This window comes from Panicum virgatum, chromosome 9K, assembly GCF_016808335.1.
Source record: "Panicum virgatum strain AP13 chromosome 9K, P.virgatum_v5, whole genome shotgun sequence".
Classification (NCBI taxonomy): domain Eukaryota; kingdom Viridiplantae; phylum Streptophyta; class Magnoliopsida; order Poales; family Poaceae; genus Panicum; species Panicum virgatum.
The window spans coordinates 64,816,479-64,829,997 of NC_053144.1; the positions used below are offsets into that span (position 1 = coordinate 64,816,479).

The window sequence follows — 13,519 nt, forward strand, 5'->3', positions numbered from 1 at the left end:
AAATTAGCAAAATTCCATCGCAAAATTTTTTTACAAAACATCTAAACACGGCCGTAGTAGTATCTTAGATCCTGAGTTCCACTCTCTCATCCGCTAAGCAAGCACGTCGAACACCACCACCTACCACCACCCAGCAGAAAAGATACCCGCAGGCCCAGCGCCCCCAGCTCTTTCTGACACGACAAACAAGCGTGGCCAACCAATTTGGCAGCAGCTGATGCCTGACGGGCTGGACTGGACCGCGCCGCCCGTAGCACGCGCCGATCTAGCCACTGTCCGCTGTCCGCCGAGCACTGTCGATCCACATCAGAACGAGCAGAGCAGCTGATGCCTGACGGGACTCGGGAGCACGATCTAGCTCCAGCGCCGCCGTCCAACCGTCGCCGGCCGGCGGCCGTCCTTCCCCTTCCTGGCTTCCTCCATGACGTGAAGCTCTGCTGCTTCTGCCGTAGCAGCGTAGCGTCTAGCGATCGGCTGGCTGGCAAAGATCTCGACGTACGTTCCGGGCCGTCAGCCGTGCGTTGCGTGCGTGAAGCTGAAGCAGGGAGGCTCTTGGATAAGTTCTGGACGCCACAGCCACGTTTGAAACGATGGAGTTGGCAGCAATGATGTGCCGTCTTTTTCGGACGTCAAATCCCAGTCGCGCTACAGAGCTGCGGACCACGGTTACCAGATCAGCACCCACGAAGTGTCCGGAATCACAGAGACCAGGGACAGGACAAACGCATTGGACTTCGCGAGTTCTCATTCTTTCATCAGCTGCCGGATCTCCTCCACTCGAGCAAGTCTCCAGTTCTTCCAGCGCGCGTAACTCTCCACTCCATGGAAGACCAGAGCCCCAAGCCCATCCGCTGCTCATTATCCCTTTATCTCTAACCATCGACGACGTACGTCTCCGGCAGCTGCGGTGTGCAGAGCCGCCGGCGAGCCGCTCATCGTCGAGGAGATCGTCGTCGATCCACCGAAAGCGTACGAGATCCGCATCAAGATCATCTGCACCTCGCTCTGCCACAGTGACATCACCTTCTGGCGAGGCAAGGCGAGTACTCCTATACTAGTAGCCGCGCCAAAAAAGCTCTGCAGTCACAGGCAGCTTCAATCAAGGCGTACCCTGAGTCCTTGACCTGATTCAGTGATTGTTCCTATTTCTACTTCACAGGCAGCAACAGCTTTTCCAAGAATCTTAGGCCACGAAGCCTACGGGTACGTCCATGTGAACTTGTCCTGAAAGAAATTTTTTCTCTTCATTCCATTCCATGGGGGTCGAAGCGATGCGCCTCATAGGGCTGCGCCTCGTGCAGGGTTGTGGAGAGCGTGGGGGAGCATGTGGAGGGCTTCGCCGCCGGCGACACGGTGGTGCCGACGTTCATGGGGCAGTGCGACCGCTGCCCGGGCTGCGCTTCCGAGCACAACAACCTCTGCACCACGGTGCCCTTCGTGTTCGGCCCCGGGATGCGGTGCGACGGCACCACCCGGTTCCGGGACGCCCAGGGGAACCCCCTCCACGACCTGGTCGCCGTGTCCAGCTTCAGCCAGTACACCGTCGTGGACGTGACCCAGGTCGTCAGGATCGACCCCGCCGTGCCGCCCAAGCTCGCCTGCCTCCTCAGCTGCGGCGCCAGCACCGGTGGGTGATGAACCTAGCACAAGCAACTGACCGAAACCGAAAGGGCTTAACACTCTACTGAAACTGATGGTGATGCAGGGGTGGGAGCTGCATGGAGGGTGGCCAAGGTGGAACCAGGCTCATCAGTGGCCATCTTTGGGCTGGGGTCCGTTGGGTTAGCGGTAAGCCGTGGCGCTGATGCTTCCTCCTTTCAGCTGGATCGTACACATGGCCGCTAGCTGATTGATTGGCAAACTTATCATCACTGCACAGGTGGCGCAAGGTGCGAAAATGTGCGGAGCATCCAAGATTATCGGCGTTGACATGAACCCTGACAAAGAGGAAGTCGGCAAGTCCCCTTTCTTTCCTGCTGTATTTTTTTTAGCACGGTGCAGAAATCCTTTTCTCCGATTTCAAACCTGAAGAAAAAGATTTGGTATTCATATCACAGGGAAATCGTTCGGCGTGACGCACTTTGTTAATCCGTCGCAGTTGGGCAGCAGCTCAGTCACTGAGGTATTTATTGGCTGAGCTGCATAAAACAGATTGCTTCGGAGAAGAAAGACTGGAAGTTTCATTATTATTCCATTATCTAACAAAAAAATAACAGAAAGAACAGAAAGTCACTTGTTCGTGTTCCCTGGTTGAATAAATACAGGAGATAGGTAAGCTGACAGGCGGTGGCGCCGACTACAGCTTCGAGTGCATCGGCGTGTCGTCGGTGATGATCGATGCCTTCACAAGCACCAAGCCGGTAACATTCTCATCCCATCTCTCCAGATGCCTCACATCATTTCGGAGGCAGCAAATGAGCTGACAACTGAGGCCGTGTTGGTGTCGTCAGGGCAAGGGCAAGACGATCATCCTGGGCTTGGAGAAGAACAACGAGCCAATCTCGCTGCCGTGCCTGGACCTCCTGTCCGGCAAGTGCGTCATGGGCTCCTACTTCGGCGGGCTCAAGCCCAAGACCGACGTCCCGGTCCTCGCCCAGAAATGCATCAACAAGGTTGCAGAAAAAAGCATGAACAGTGTTAGTGTTGCCATTTGATTTGGGAGCACGCACTGATGTGTTTGTTTGTTCAAATGCGTGCAGGAGTTGGAGCTGGACGGGCTGGTCACGCATGAAGTCGGCCTGCAGGAGATCAACAAGGCCTTCGACCTGCTCCTGCAGGGGAAGAGCCTCAGGTGCATCATATGGATGGGCAAGTGAAGTGACGGCGGCCGCTGAGTTTGCGATTCTGAATAAAAACATTGGTGTGTGTTTCAGTTTGCATGCCTTACTGATGTGCTGTTGTCGAGGTCGTGTATTGTGTCATTGTCATTTTGAAGGAAAATAAAAACGCAGTGGAGCTCAAGAGCTGCAATTGGGTACTGTAAGTGCCAGCGTCACACCTGCCCCAGGCTAATCTTAATCTGTGCTAGGACGAGAAGTGGTCCGGACTCCAGAGGTTATGGGTGCTAGTTGAACCTGGCGCAGGGCAGCAGTTTGGTCTCTGTCTGAGTTCCCCGAGTCCTGTCATTGCGATGGCAGTACGTATTGTAGGTCTGTAGCAAATAAAAAGGAGGGGACAATTGGACAAACAATGTGCAAAATGCTTGGGAAACAAACTGGAAAATGATTAAGAAAATACTGTGCAGTAGTCGGCAACATGCCGGTCGACTCATTGGAGGCGGCTACGCCAGTTTTTCTTTTTCCAACGACGGCTTCTAAGTTCAACGTATTTGGCCATGTTTAATTCAACTTCAAACGCCGCCGTCGGCTTAGGCCGGAAATGGTGAGAATTTTTGCTGGGCTAGGCGGGTAGCGATAAATAAAAGCTACGTATTCCGGGCGTCACGCTGACGTATATATATCTCTATATATGGGACCTGGTCGTCCTCTGCTTCCTCCAGCTCAGCTCGTCGCCATGGAGGACCACAGCCCCAAGCCCATCCGCTGCAAAGGTATCGCAGCTCGTTCCCTTCGCCATGGATGTTGCAGGTAATTTCTGACAATGGACGACAACATGCAGCGGCGGTGTGCAGAGCCGCCGGCGAGCCGCTCGCCATCGAGGAGATCGTCGTCGATCCGCCCAGGCGTACGAGATCCGCATCAGGATCGTCTGCACCACGCTCTGCCACACTGATATCACCTTCTGGCAAGGCAAGGTAAAATGGTGTGCTCACTGCCCAGTGGCCGCAGTTCAAGCCCTGTTTAGTTCCAAATAAATCATCTACTTACAAGTCAGATGACTTAAAATCAGTGACTTATAAGTCAGGAGTGTTTAGTTGTTAAGTAACTTAAAAGGTGTGAGCTCCACGCGGAAAAAGAAGGCTTATAAGTTTTAAGTTGGGGTAGAGCTGCTTAAAACTTATAAGTTGAGGTGATTTATAAGTTAAAATTATTTGGCAAATTAAATTATTTTTTTATTTTTTAACTTATAAGTAGGTGACTTATTTGGAACCAAATAGGCCTTAATTCATGTGCGAATACTGATCAATCCGAGTGCCTTTTTTTCATCTTCATCCTCACCTCATCCGTAGGTGGCGCCAGCGTTTCCGAGAATCTTGGGACACGAGGAACCATTGTTATTTGTTCATTGGAAATACAATACTCGTGTGCTGCAAAGCGGCCTCTGACGACGGCGGCGTCTTCGCCGCGGAGATGCAGGGTGGTGGAGAGCGTGGGCGAGCACGTGGAGGGCTTCGCCGCCGGCGACGCAGTGGTGCCAACGTTGCTGGGCCAGTGCGACCGCTGCCCCAGCTGCAAGTCGGCGCACAACAACCTGTGCACCTCGGTGCCGGTGACCTTGGCCCCCGGGATGCGGCGCGACGGCACCACCCGGTTCCGGGACGCGCAGGGGAACCAGCTGCACGACCTCTTCGCCGTGTCCAGCTTCAGAGAGTACGCCGTCGTGGACGTGACCCAGGTCGTCAAGGTCGACCCCGCCATCCCGCCCAAGATCGCCTGCCTCCTCGGCTGCGCCGCCGGCACCGGTGAGCCTGCCTGGCTAGCCGATCTGAGTTTACATTGCAGCTGCTATACATTCTCCACCGATTCATCAGTATACAATTCAATCAGGTGTGGGAGCTGCGTGGAGGTTGGCCAAGGTGGAACCTGGTTCGTCAGTTGCAATCTTTGGCCTGGGATCGGTCGGATTGGCGGTACGTCCGTGTGTCGCGGCTGCAACTTCTCTGCTACCATTGCCATGATCGCTACTAGCTGATTAGCAGCATGCACACAATGACTTGTGGAGGCCAACATAGTTGCCATTGTTCAGGTGGCACAAGGTGCAAAAATGTGCGGAGCGTCAAAGATTATCGGTGTTGATCTGAACCCTGAAAAGGAGAAAGTTGGCAAGTCAATTTTCCATTTGCAATAGCATGTGTTTTTTTTAAATTTTCCCTCTCCAAATCTGAAGGAAAACAAATTGCTGCTTCTATTCTATTCTATCACAGGGAAAGCTTTCGGCGTGACGGATTTCGTTAATCCAACACAAATAGACAGGACCTCCGTCAGTGAGGTAAGCTTAGATCCAACCTCACCATGTACATGAACCCTGTAGGTTTCGTGACTCATCACCTGTTGGCGTTTCCGTTCCCTACTTCCCTGTACAATTGCAGGTTATCGGCGGGATGACAGGCGGCGGCGTCGATTACAGCTTCGAGTGCGTCGGTGTGCCCTCGGTCATGACCGATGCGTTCAGAAGCACCAAGACGGTGCGTTTCCATCAATATCCATGCTAATTTTGACCTGGGCCGGGACTCCGCCGGGGCTCTCTGGTTTTTTCTTCTGGTTACGGAAACTGACGGAGCTAATTGTCCTTGGTGTCTTCAAAAAAAAATTGTCTTTGGTGTCGGCAGGGCAATGGCAAGACGATCATCCTGGGTCTGGGGAACCAAACCGATCTGTTGTGTGTGCCGGCCCTGGAGCTCCTGTTCGGCAAGTGTGTCATGGGATCGGCCTTGGGCGGGATCAAGCCCAAGACCGACATCCCGATCCTCGCCGAGAAATGCATGAGCAAGGAGCTGGAGCTGGACGGGCTGGTCACGCACGAAGTAGGCCTCCGGGAGATCAACACAGCCTTCGACCTGCTCCTGCAGGGGAAGAGCTTGCGGTGCATCATATGGATGGACAAATGACCACCGTCGTCGTTAAATTGTGGCTCTGAAAAGAACGGTGGAGCGGCAGAATAAAAAAAATGTTACCTTGTTTCAGTTTGCATGCATTGATGATGTGCCGTTGTAAAGGTCGTTTTTTCTTGGAGAAGGGAAGTTTTATTTTCTAGTGGACGCGTATCAAGAGAGCTGCAATTCTTTGCAAATGTAAGAGCAGCTTGGGGAGAAGTAGAACGTATGTGCATTGGATCTTATTATCTTGCATTTATTCTAAACACAACAGTTCAAATTTAACAGAATAAAAAATCGGACTCGCGGTTTGAGAGAAATTGCAGTTGAAGTTTGAGATTCACCCATCCATCCCTTCTAACTGAATACCTTATTTTAGTACTAATTTCAAATACTGAAAGGTGTTAAAACTAGAACATTGCAAATGCGACGATCAAGCACAATAGAAACACTATTACATTCCTAGAAGATGAGTCAGGAACTCTTCACTTTGATCATCAGAGCAAAGCAAACCTTCTTTGGGAGGCATATAAAGAAAGATTAGGTACATCAGATTTTAATGGCGTTCATGCTGATCTCGACAGTCTTCTTCAAGCTCATCATGACCTCTCTTGCCTGTATCATTATAAAAATAATCCCACAATCTCCGTGTAAATTATCCACCTATATCATTATAAAAATAATGCAAATAACCCCATAAATTTGCATATAGATTATCAAATTATGTCATTATTAAAAGTTAAATTAACCCCTAAATCTGATTCTAAATTATATAATTATAACAAATATTAAAGTGCACCAACATAAAATTCTAAGTTACTATTTCTATCATTATTAATATAGTATTTATATACCGAATGGTGTGAACAAAGTAGTTGGTGAATTTGTACCTAAGCTAAAATACTACCTATGATATTGTCACCATATATTCATGTATGATGGAAGAGATAAGAATAACAATTCACAAACAAATGATTCAACTAAATATATAACAAACATACATTGAGGTGTGAGGCAAAATGAAATCTATACTAGATAATGATAAATATGTATTTTAGAGCATGCGTTAGAATATTTAATAGATGTAAGAGGATGTGAGATCGATAATTATAATTATTAGCTATAAATTTTATTTTTATATTAATTCTAATTAGCTCGTGAGGGAGCACGGGTTAATAGACTAGTACTTAAAAGCAGCTGATTGAACCCCCTTCGCTGAAACATGTGATCATTCCTTGTGTTCCACATGTTCCAGGTCATGAGAATAATAAATCTCCACTGTAAAGGCATGCATAAGAGTTTCAAGGATTGCAGAAGAGAGAGATTGTGGTGCACTTAGCTTTCGCCAGCATTGCTCTGCAAAATTGCAGAAAAATAATATAACAGATGCTCAACTGTTTCGTTACTATATTACTCCGAACATGGTACTGATTGTTTGACTTGAGCTCCTCCAGCTTAATTTGTCGTAGTCAAGAACATGTGTTCAACTCATAGCGGCACACTCTCCTCCAGCGAATCACGCGCGGGCGCACAAGTCAACCACCAGCGGCTTACTTCTGGCTGCACATGGCGAGAATTTTGTTTGGCTTCAGGAGCGAGAATGCCAGCCGGCCTCACCGTCCCCGGTGTATATGTATGGCCGTTACTTTCTCTCCCGATTATATTGCTCGCCGCTCCTGACTCCGTTGGTCGTCGGAGTTCTCTCTTGAGCTGCCACCTACCCTCTCCTGGGTCACCATCAGCTCGCCATCGCCATGGAGGACCAGAGCCCCAAGCCTATCCGTTGCAAAGGTACGGTACCACTCCTGCTGCTGCTTCAACTTGGTACCTCTCGCCATGGATGTGATGTATGTTCGTACATTGGTTCACTACGTTGAGGCAAATAATCGATCTCTAACCATTGACGGCGACAAGCAGCGGCGGTCTGCAGAGGCGCCGGCGAGCCGCTCGCCATCGAGGAGATCGTCGTCGATCCGCCGAAAGCGTACGAGGTCCGCGTCAAGATCATCTGCACCTCGCTCTGCCACACCGACATCAGCTTCTGGCAAGGCAAGGTGCGTAATCAAAGGGACTGCCCCATACGTAGGAGCAGTTTTTTTTTTTTTTTTGCGAGATGGAGCAGTTTATTACTACTCTGCAAATTAACTAGCCTATCGACCTGACAACCTGATCTTCACCTCGTTCGTAGGTGTCACCAGTGTTCCCGAGAATCTTAGGCCACGAGGCCTACGGGTACGTGCGTTCCTTCATTTTTAGCTAGTATACGCCGGACATTATTCTCTTCCACGGCACACAGATCTACCGGTTGCTGACGGCGTACGGCGCCGCGCCTCCCACCCGCGCGCCGGCGAACAATTTATTTGCAGGGTGGTGGAGAGCGTCGGTGAGCACGTGAAGGGCTTCGCCGCCGGCGACGCGGTGCTGCCGACGATCGTGGGCCAGTGCGATCACTGCAGCAGCTGCTTGTCCGAGGACAGCAACCGCTGCGAAGCCGTGCCGACCATCCTGGGCCCCGGGATGCGGCGCGACGGCACCGGCAGGTTCTGGGACGCGCAGGGGAACCCGCTGCACGACCTCCTCGCCGTGTCCACCTTCAGCGAGTACACCGTCATCGACATGAGCCAGCTCGCCAAGGTCGACCCCGCCCTGCCGCCCAAGCTCGGCTGCCTCATCAGCTGCGGCGGCGCCACCGGTGAGCCTGCGAACCGAGCTTACATTTACAGCTGCCTGGTGTTCTCCACTCCCTCTGAAGGAGAGTAATTAATCAAGCTCATCACTAAGGTCGTTACAACAATGCAGGGGTAGGAGCAGCGTGGAAAGAGGCCATGCTGAAACCTGGCTCGTCAGTTGCCATCTTTGGATTGGGATCAGTCGGACTGGCGGTAAGCTAAGCACACAGTGTGTATGTGTCACGTTGTTCTTATTATCTTATAATAAGCCGCCGTAAGCTTGTATTTGCGATATTTCTCATTCTTAATATAAAGATACGTAGCTCTTCTGCGTATTCATGGGGAAAAAAACCCCCGCTGAACCAGCTCTCCATTCTTGTCAATTTTACCTACCAGCAGCTTATGCTTATAAAACGGTACTAGGTCTGGTCTGAACTTGTGAAATCCAACTTTTTTTTTCAGGTCGCACAAGGTGCGAAAATGTGTGGAGCGTCCAAGATAATCGGCGTTGACTTGAACCCTGACAAGGAGAAATTTGGCAAGCTGCTGATCTCTCCCATTTTTAATAGCATGCCACGCGAAAGAGACCTCTTCTTCTTGCATTAGATTATTATTATTAGAATCTGAAGAAAAGTGTGCTCTGCTGCTATCTACCGCAGGGAAAGCGTTCGGCGTCACAGACTTTGTTAACCCAGCACAGCTGGACAAGAACAAGTCCGTCAGTGGGGTAAGCAAAGCATAAACCCAACGTCATCCATCCCAAGCAGTCCAGTTACCTACTATACACTCATGTGCCCTAAAATACATCATCATCATCATCATCATCATCACACACACACACACACAATCTTTACCCACCTGTTGCTTGGTCATACTTCAGGTAATCTGGGAGATGACCGGCGGCCGCGGCGTCGACTGCAGCTTCGAGTGCATCGGCGTGCCCTCGGTCATGACCGAAGCGTTCAAAAGCACCAAGAAGGTGCGTCGCCGTCAAACAGATTACACATCCATGCATGTAATCTGTTTGAGAAAATGCTGATTATTTATAGCTTGGGCATGATGGTGTTGGCAGGGGAACGGCAAGACGATCGTCCTGGGCATGGGAGATGACAAGGAAGAGGTGCGGTTGCCGGCGCAGGACCTCCTGTACGGCAAGAGCATCATGGGGTCGTCCTTGGGCGGGCTCAAGCCCAAGATCCACATCCCGATCCTCGCCGACAAGTGCATGAACAAGGAGCTGGAGCTGGACGGGCTGGCCACGCATGAGGTGGGCCTGCGAGAGATCAACACCGCCTTCGACCTGCTCCTGCAGGGGAAGTGCCTCAGGTGCATCGTATGGATGGACAAGTGACCTAGTGCCTGGGGGCCATCGCCGTTGTTGATTTGTGTAACTACGAAGAAGAACGGTCCGAGAGAAAAAAAATTGTGGCAGAGTTTAATTTCGCAACTATTGCTGGTGTGCCATTCTAAAGATTATTTTCTGTTCGACTAGGGGAATTCTAAAGGACTTGTATTGTGAGAGCTACAATTCATTTTTCTTTTGAAAATAATAAAAGAACTGTTTGTGTTTATAATTGTTTACCTTTCCTCCGGTCTTGTAGCAGTATCGTTTCGTTTCAGTTGTAGGACGGCAATAAATCTCTATACTACGATTCATGCACCAAAAGGTGCGATGTCAGCGTGCCACATCGCCGGCCGTTCCCGGCCGTCGGATCGGCCAGGCAGATGGTCCAGATCGGGCAAATCCCAGTCATTTTTCAAAAAGCCCTCAGTCTCTTACGAAATCATACCGCAGTCCTCTCTCCTTTTCCCTCTTCCTCTTCCCTTCCTCCTCCTCAACATCGCTGCCGTCGCCTCGAGAGCCCGCCGGCCTCTGCCCTTCGCCTCTCGCCTCCAGCTCCGCCCCGCCTCTCGCCTTCGGCTGGCCGCGACGTCCCGGCGCCTCCCTCCCTATACGCACTTGGCGGTGGCCGGTGCTTGGCGGCCCCATTCGCGGGCGGCGGCGGCCGCAGGTGGCGGATCCGCTGTGGGACGTGCGCGGCCCAGGCTGATCCGGCGGCGGCGGATGCTGCGGCCGCAGGCGGCGGGCGCGGCGGAGCTCCATGTGCAGTTGGCGGCAGCCCTGTTCGCGGGCGGCGGCGGCCGTAGGTGGCGAATCCGCAGTGGGACGGGCGCGGCACAGGCGGATCCGGCGGCGGTGAATACTGCAGACCCGGCGGGCGGCGGCCGCGGCGGAGCTCCATGTGCAGTCGAGCATGCCTCATTCATGAACCATGCATGCCATGTGCTCGATGATTTAATTTGATGCGTGAATGATGATAACACAAGTAAAATACGTACAGTTATCCCTATCTGATTCCTTCCAAAGTGGTGCTGATAATACTTCAATCTGACACGTTTTGTTTTGTCTTTCATTCCTGTCTTTATGTTATTATTATTCTTTTAGTGGACCTTGGCCTTTGATGACCTGATGCTTGCAGAATAGGTAAATATTTGCCTGATCTGTTGATATTTTCATGAACTAGGACGATCTGAGGTTGAATAATCATGCATGTACTTTGCTGCACATTTGCTTGTTGGTACTTTTATTGTTGCTTTTGTGGTTAGATGGAAATTTGAATCAGATGGCTGTGATGACTTGGAAATATTCAAGCTCAACAGACTAAATCACATGTCTATCTCTGAAAATTGAGATTGATCTGTATGCCGATTATCCCGCTAAACTGAGCCATCTGAAATCTCTCTTATATTCAGTTTATTTGCCAGATTAGATTTATGTTGTTTGTTTTGGATGGAGGGGTTTGTTGTGATAAGGACAAACAAGGTCCCTCTTCTGAAGACATTGAGGATGCTTGCTAGCAGAATCGAACCAATAAACCTATTGCCGCCACTGAGTAACTAGATATCACATCCAATGTATTATTGTTTTGAAGTAACTTGTTTGATTTGAGGCTTCTGCGGCGTGAGTGAAGCAGTCAATTCTTTTCAAATGATGCTATGACTCAGTTTGTTATTGCTGTTTGAAATCTCTTTTCACAGTTTCTTTTAACCAGTGTAAGCAATTTTATAAGATGCCATTTAACATTCCTACAACTGCATATCATTTACTTTGACAAGTGCTTGGTCTTCCTCAGGCTTAACCATTATTTAGATTAGATCATGGTATTTTAGTTATATGTTTCTGTAATGCTAGCTCATATGTTTTCCTTGTTTCTGTAATGCTAGGTCAAGACCTACCGACAGGAAGTGCCGTTTGACACTGTTATCCAGCAGCTGCTTCTCTCATCTGCAGGTGTCCATACTGAAACCATAACCTTTGTGGTTTGGTCTGGGGTGGAGTTCTCATATGCAGATGTTTGATTCAGATGTGGTGTGATTTAAATTGGGTCTCTTGAGGGATTGTATGATACTATCTGTTATGTTATTGTAGCTTTGTGCATTGTGCCTACCATTATTCCACTTTTCTATATATTACAATTTAACTATCCTAGCGCAAGTTTTTTCTGAGTTGCGCCGAAGAGCGTGTGTTGTCAACAGCTTTGTCTCTATCTGTACCGTAGTTAAATAATGGCACAAGATTTGTTGCATGGTGCTTTGACATGTATAATCCATCTTTTTAAATACAGTTCGGACTTCAAATTAGTCACAACTGAAAATACACATGACAGATTCTGAACATGCTGAGAAGCAAGAATGCAATTGTCCATATATGCAGCTGACAAGGAAATCTCACTGATGAAAGAAGGTTAGTATCCTTGCCTAAGGTAAAAATTCTCAGACATGAATTTAACTTTTGACGCAGATTAAACTAATGTGTGTTTCAGACATATCCTGGTATTAGCATACTTCTCATGTCTCCCATTGATAATATATGATTATGTTCAATTTGATATATTGGCGGCAATCAAATCGCTGTACAATTTTGTGTAAGGTGATGCCATGAGATCGATGGCTGAAGCTCAAGTTCTTCTATATATAGGAGAAGAGTTCTTGATGTGGTAACAGACCTCATTGTCTTTGCTTTTCGTGCAATTTTCACAAGTTGGGCCTCCAACAATCATAAATTCATAATACATAGCTCAAATGCACTTCGCAATGTGTTCTTAAATTAGTTCACAATTCATATAATTCTACTGTCAACTTTGGAGGACAGGAGCAGTAGCTGTGTGAGGTGGAACTTGAAATCATGACCTCTACCAGAATAACCAAGTACTGTAACTAGCTGTATTATTTTGATTTCTATCTGTTTCATTTTCATTCAGGTTGGGATACTTGCGATCATGAGAAGGTAACACATAAAAGTGTGAATTAAACTTCCCATGGACCATAAGTGCTATTGAACAACTTTCCTGGAGGTACTTTCACGGCTTACATATCTATTCCTGTTAGTGTTATCACATTTGAACAGGTGCATCATCACTGTTGAAGTTAATTTCCAATATCTCAACGAAGATCATTGTATTTTTCTTCCTAAGCTGCTAATTCAAATGCTTTGCTCTGACAAAATGTTTGGACTTTCTGGTTGTTAACCTGCAATGTCAGATATTGCAGACCCTATTATGAAGATATGCTCTTTTCAGTGGACGTTCAGAGACTTATTCAGAATCTACCTTCTTGCAATTGTACCCCACCAATGAACTTGATGGGTAATGGATGTAAGTAGAATATGTCATAAAAATAAAAATGGTCAATCATATGTTTCAGATTGATAATATGTAGATCATGCCATTTTATCTTATTTATATTGGACGTATGTCACCAAGATATATCTTGGACATACTTGTCCAGATACAAGCATTCAGGAGATATTTCTATAATTGAAATTACTTTACAAAGCTTGATTTCTCTGTCCCATGTTCGTATATGGTATTAATATTTTTTTCATGCAATGAATCCTATCACAAATATAACATTTCTCTATTTCAATCATTTGATCTACTCCATACATATGGTTAAGATTTCTGAATCAGGTCTACTCTAAATGATGGCACTGTGGAGAATCATGTTTTTTGAATACTCTTAAATATACCAAGCATGGTTGTAACACCTAAAGTTGCACTATCAGAAAATCATGCAATCAGTAAAGATAAAAGATTAGAAATGATGAGAGCAGTCTGAAAATCTGAAAATATAGTCC

At 48.2% G+C, this 13,519-nt stretch overlaps 3 protein-coding genes, 4 non-coding genes and 1 pseudogene across 7 annotated transcripts; all 8 read left to right on the forward strand.

The window, feature by feature from the left end:
- Positions 1-609: 609 nt before the first annotated feature.
- LOC120647039 (alcohol dehydrogenase-like 2) lies at positions 610-2,983 on the forward strand. The gene is made up of 10 exons (XM_039923644.1): positions 610-855; positions 899-1,039; positions 1,160-1,203; positions 1,302-1,627; positions 1,706-1,788; positions 1,880-1,955; positions 2,058-2,122; positions 2,265-2,360; positions 2,451-2,612; positions 2,700-2,983. The coding sequence occupies exons 1-10, from the start codon at positions 823-825 to the stop codon at positions 2,814-2,816; spliced, it is 1,143 nt and encodes a 380-aa protein (XP_039779578.1). The 5' UTR covers positions 610-822; the 3' UTR covers positions 2,817-2,983.
- Positions 2,984-3,513: 530 nt separating this feature from the next.
- LOC120648238 (alcohol dehydrogenase-like 5) lies at positions 3,514-5,958 on the forward strand. Its single transcript, XM_039924971.1, has 7 exons — positions 3,514-3,550; positions 4,130-4,582; positions 4,668-4,750; positions 4,867-4,942; positions 5,045-5,109; positions 5,210-5,305; positions 5,450-5,958. The coding sequence occupies exons 1-7, from the start codon at positions 3,514-3,516 to the stop codon at positions 5,726-5,728; spliced, it is 1,089 nt and encodes a 362-aa protein (XP_039780905.1). The 3' UTR covers positions 5,729-5,958.
- Positions 5,959-7,292: 1,334 nt separating this feature from the next.
- On the forward strand, positions 7,293-9,956 carry LOC120648879 (alcohol dehydrogenase-like 2). The gene is made up of 9 exons (XM_039925519.1): positions 7,293-7,504; positions 7,631-7,767; positions 7,902-7,945; positions 8,080-8,405; positions 8,513-8,595; positions 8,845-8,920; positions 9,042-9,109; positions 9,263-9,361; positions 9,455-9,956. The coding sequence occupies exons 1-9, from the start codon at positions 7,468-7,470 to the stop codon at positions 9,731-9,733; spliced, it is 1,149 nt and encodes a 382-aa protein (XP_039781453.1). The 5' UTR covers positions 7,293-7,467; the 3' UTR covers positions 9,734-9,956.
- A 730-nt stretch (positions 9,957-10,686) lies between these two features.
- On the forward strand, positions 10,687-10,782 carry LOC120653053 (annotated as a pseudogene).
- A 55-nt stretch (positions 10,783-10,837) lies between these two features.
- On the forward strand, positions 10,838-10,920 carry LOC120653092. The gene has a single exon (XR_005666778.1). It is a non-coding gene; the product is annotated as a small nucleolar RNA snoR20a (small nucleolar RNA).
- Positions 10,921-11,005: 85 nt separating this feature from the next.
- Positions 11,006-11,115, forward strand: LOC120653089. The gene has a single exon (XR_005666775.1). It is a non-coding gene; the product is annotated as a small nucleolar RNA Z107/R87 (small nucleolar RNA).
- Positions 11,116-11,181: 66 nt separating this feature from the next.
- On the forward strand, positions 11,182-11,280 carry LOC120653115. The gene has a single exon (XR_005666798.1). It is a non-coding gene; the product is annotated as a small nucleolar RNA R30/Z108 (small nucleolar RNA).
- Positions 11,281-11,591: 311 nt separating this feature from the next.
- On the forward strand, positions 11,592-11,782 carry LOC120653085. Its single transcript, XR_005666771.1, has one exon. It is a non-coding gene; the product is annotated as a small nucleolar RNA Z112 (small nucleolar RNA).
- The last annotated feature ends 1,737 nt before the right edge of the window (positions 11,783-13,519 follow it).

Coding starts and splice junctions, on each gene's coding strand:
- LOC120648238 (XM_039924971.1), top strand. CDS start 3,514: ATGGAGGACCACAGCCCCAAGCCCATCCGCTGCAAAG. Junction 4,751..4,866: donor TGGGATCGGTCGGATTGGCG/GTACGTCCGTGT, acceptor GCCATTGTTCAG/GTGGCACAAGGTGCAAAAAT. Junction 4,943..5,044: donor CCCTGAAAAGGAGAAAGTTG/GCAAGTCAATTT, acceptor ATTCTATCACAG/GGAAAGCTTTCGGCGTGACG.
- LOC120647039 (XM_039923644.1), top strand. CDS start 823: ATGGAAGACCAGAGCCCCAAGCCCATCCGCTGC. Junction 856..898: donor GCCCCAAGCCCATCCGCTGC/TCATTATCCCTT, acceptor CGTACGTCTCCG/GCAGCTGCGGTGTGCAGAGC. Junction 1,204..1,301: donor TTAGGCCACGAAGCCTACGG/GTACGTCCATGT, acceptor CGCCTCGTGCAG/GGTTGTGGAGAGCGTGGGGG.
- LOC120648879 (XM_039925519.1), top strand. CDS start 7,468: ATGGAGGACCAGAGCCCCAAGCCTATCCGTTGCAAAG. Junction 7,505..7,630: donor CAAGCCTATCCGTTGCAAAG/GTACGGTACCAC, acceptor GGCGACAAGCAG/CGGCGGTCTGCAGAGGCGCC. Junction 8,921..9,041: donor CCCTGACAAGGAGAAATTTG/GCAAGCTGCTGA, acceptor TATCTACCGCAG/GGAAAGCGTTCGGCGTCACA.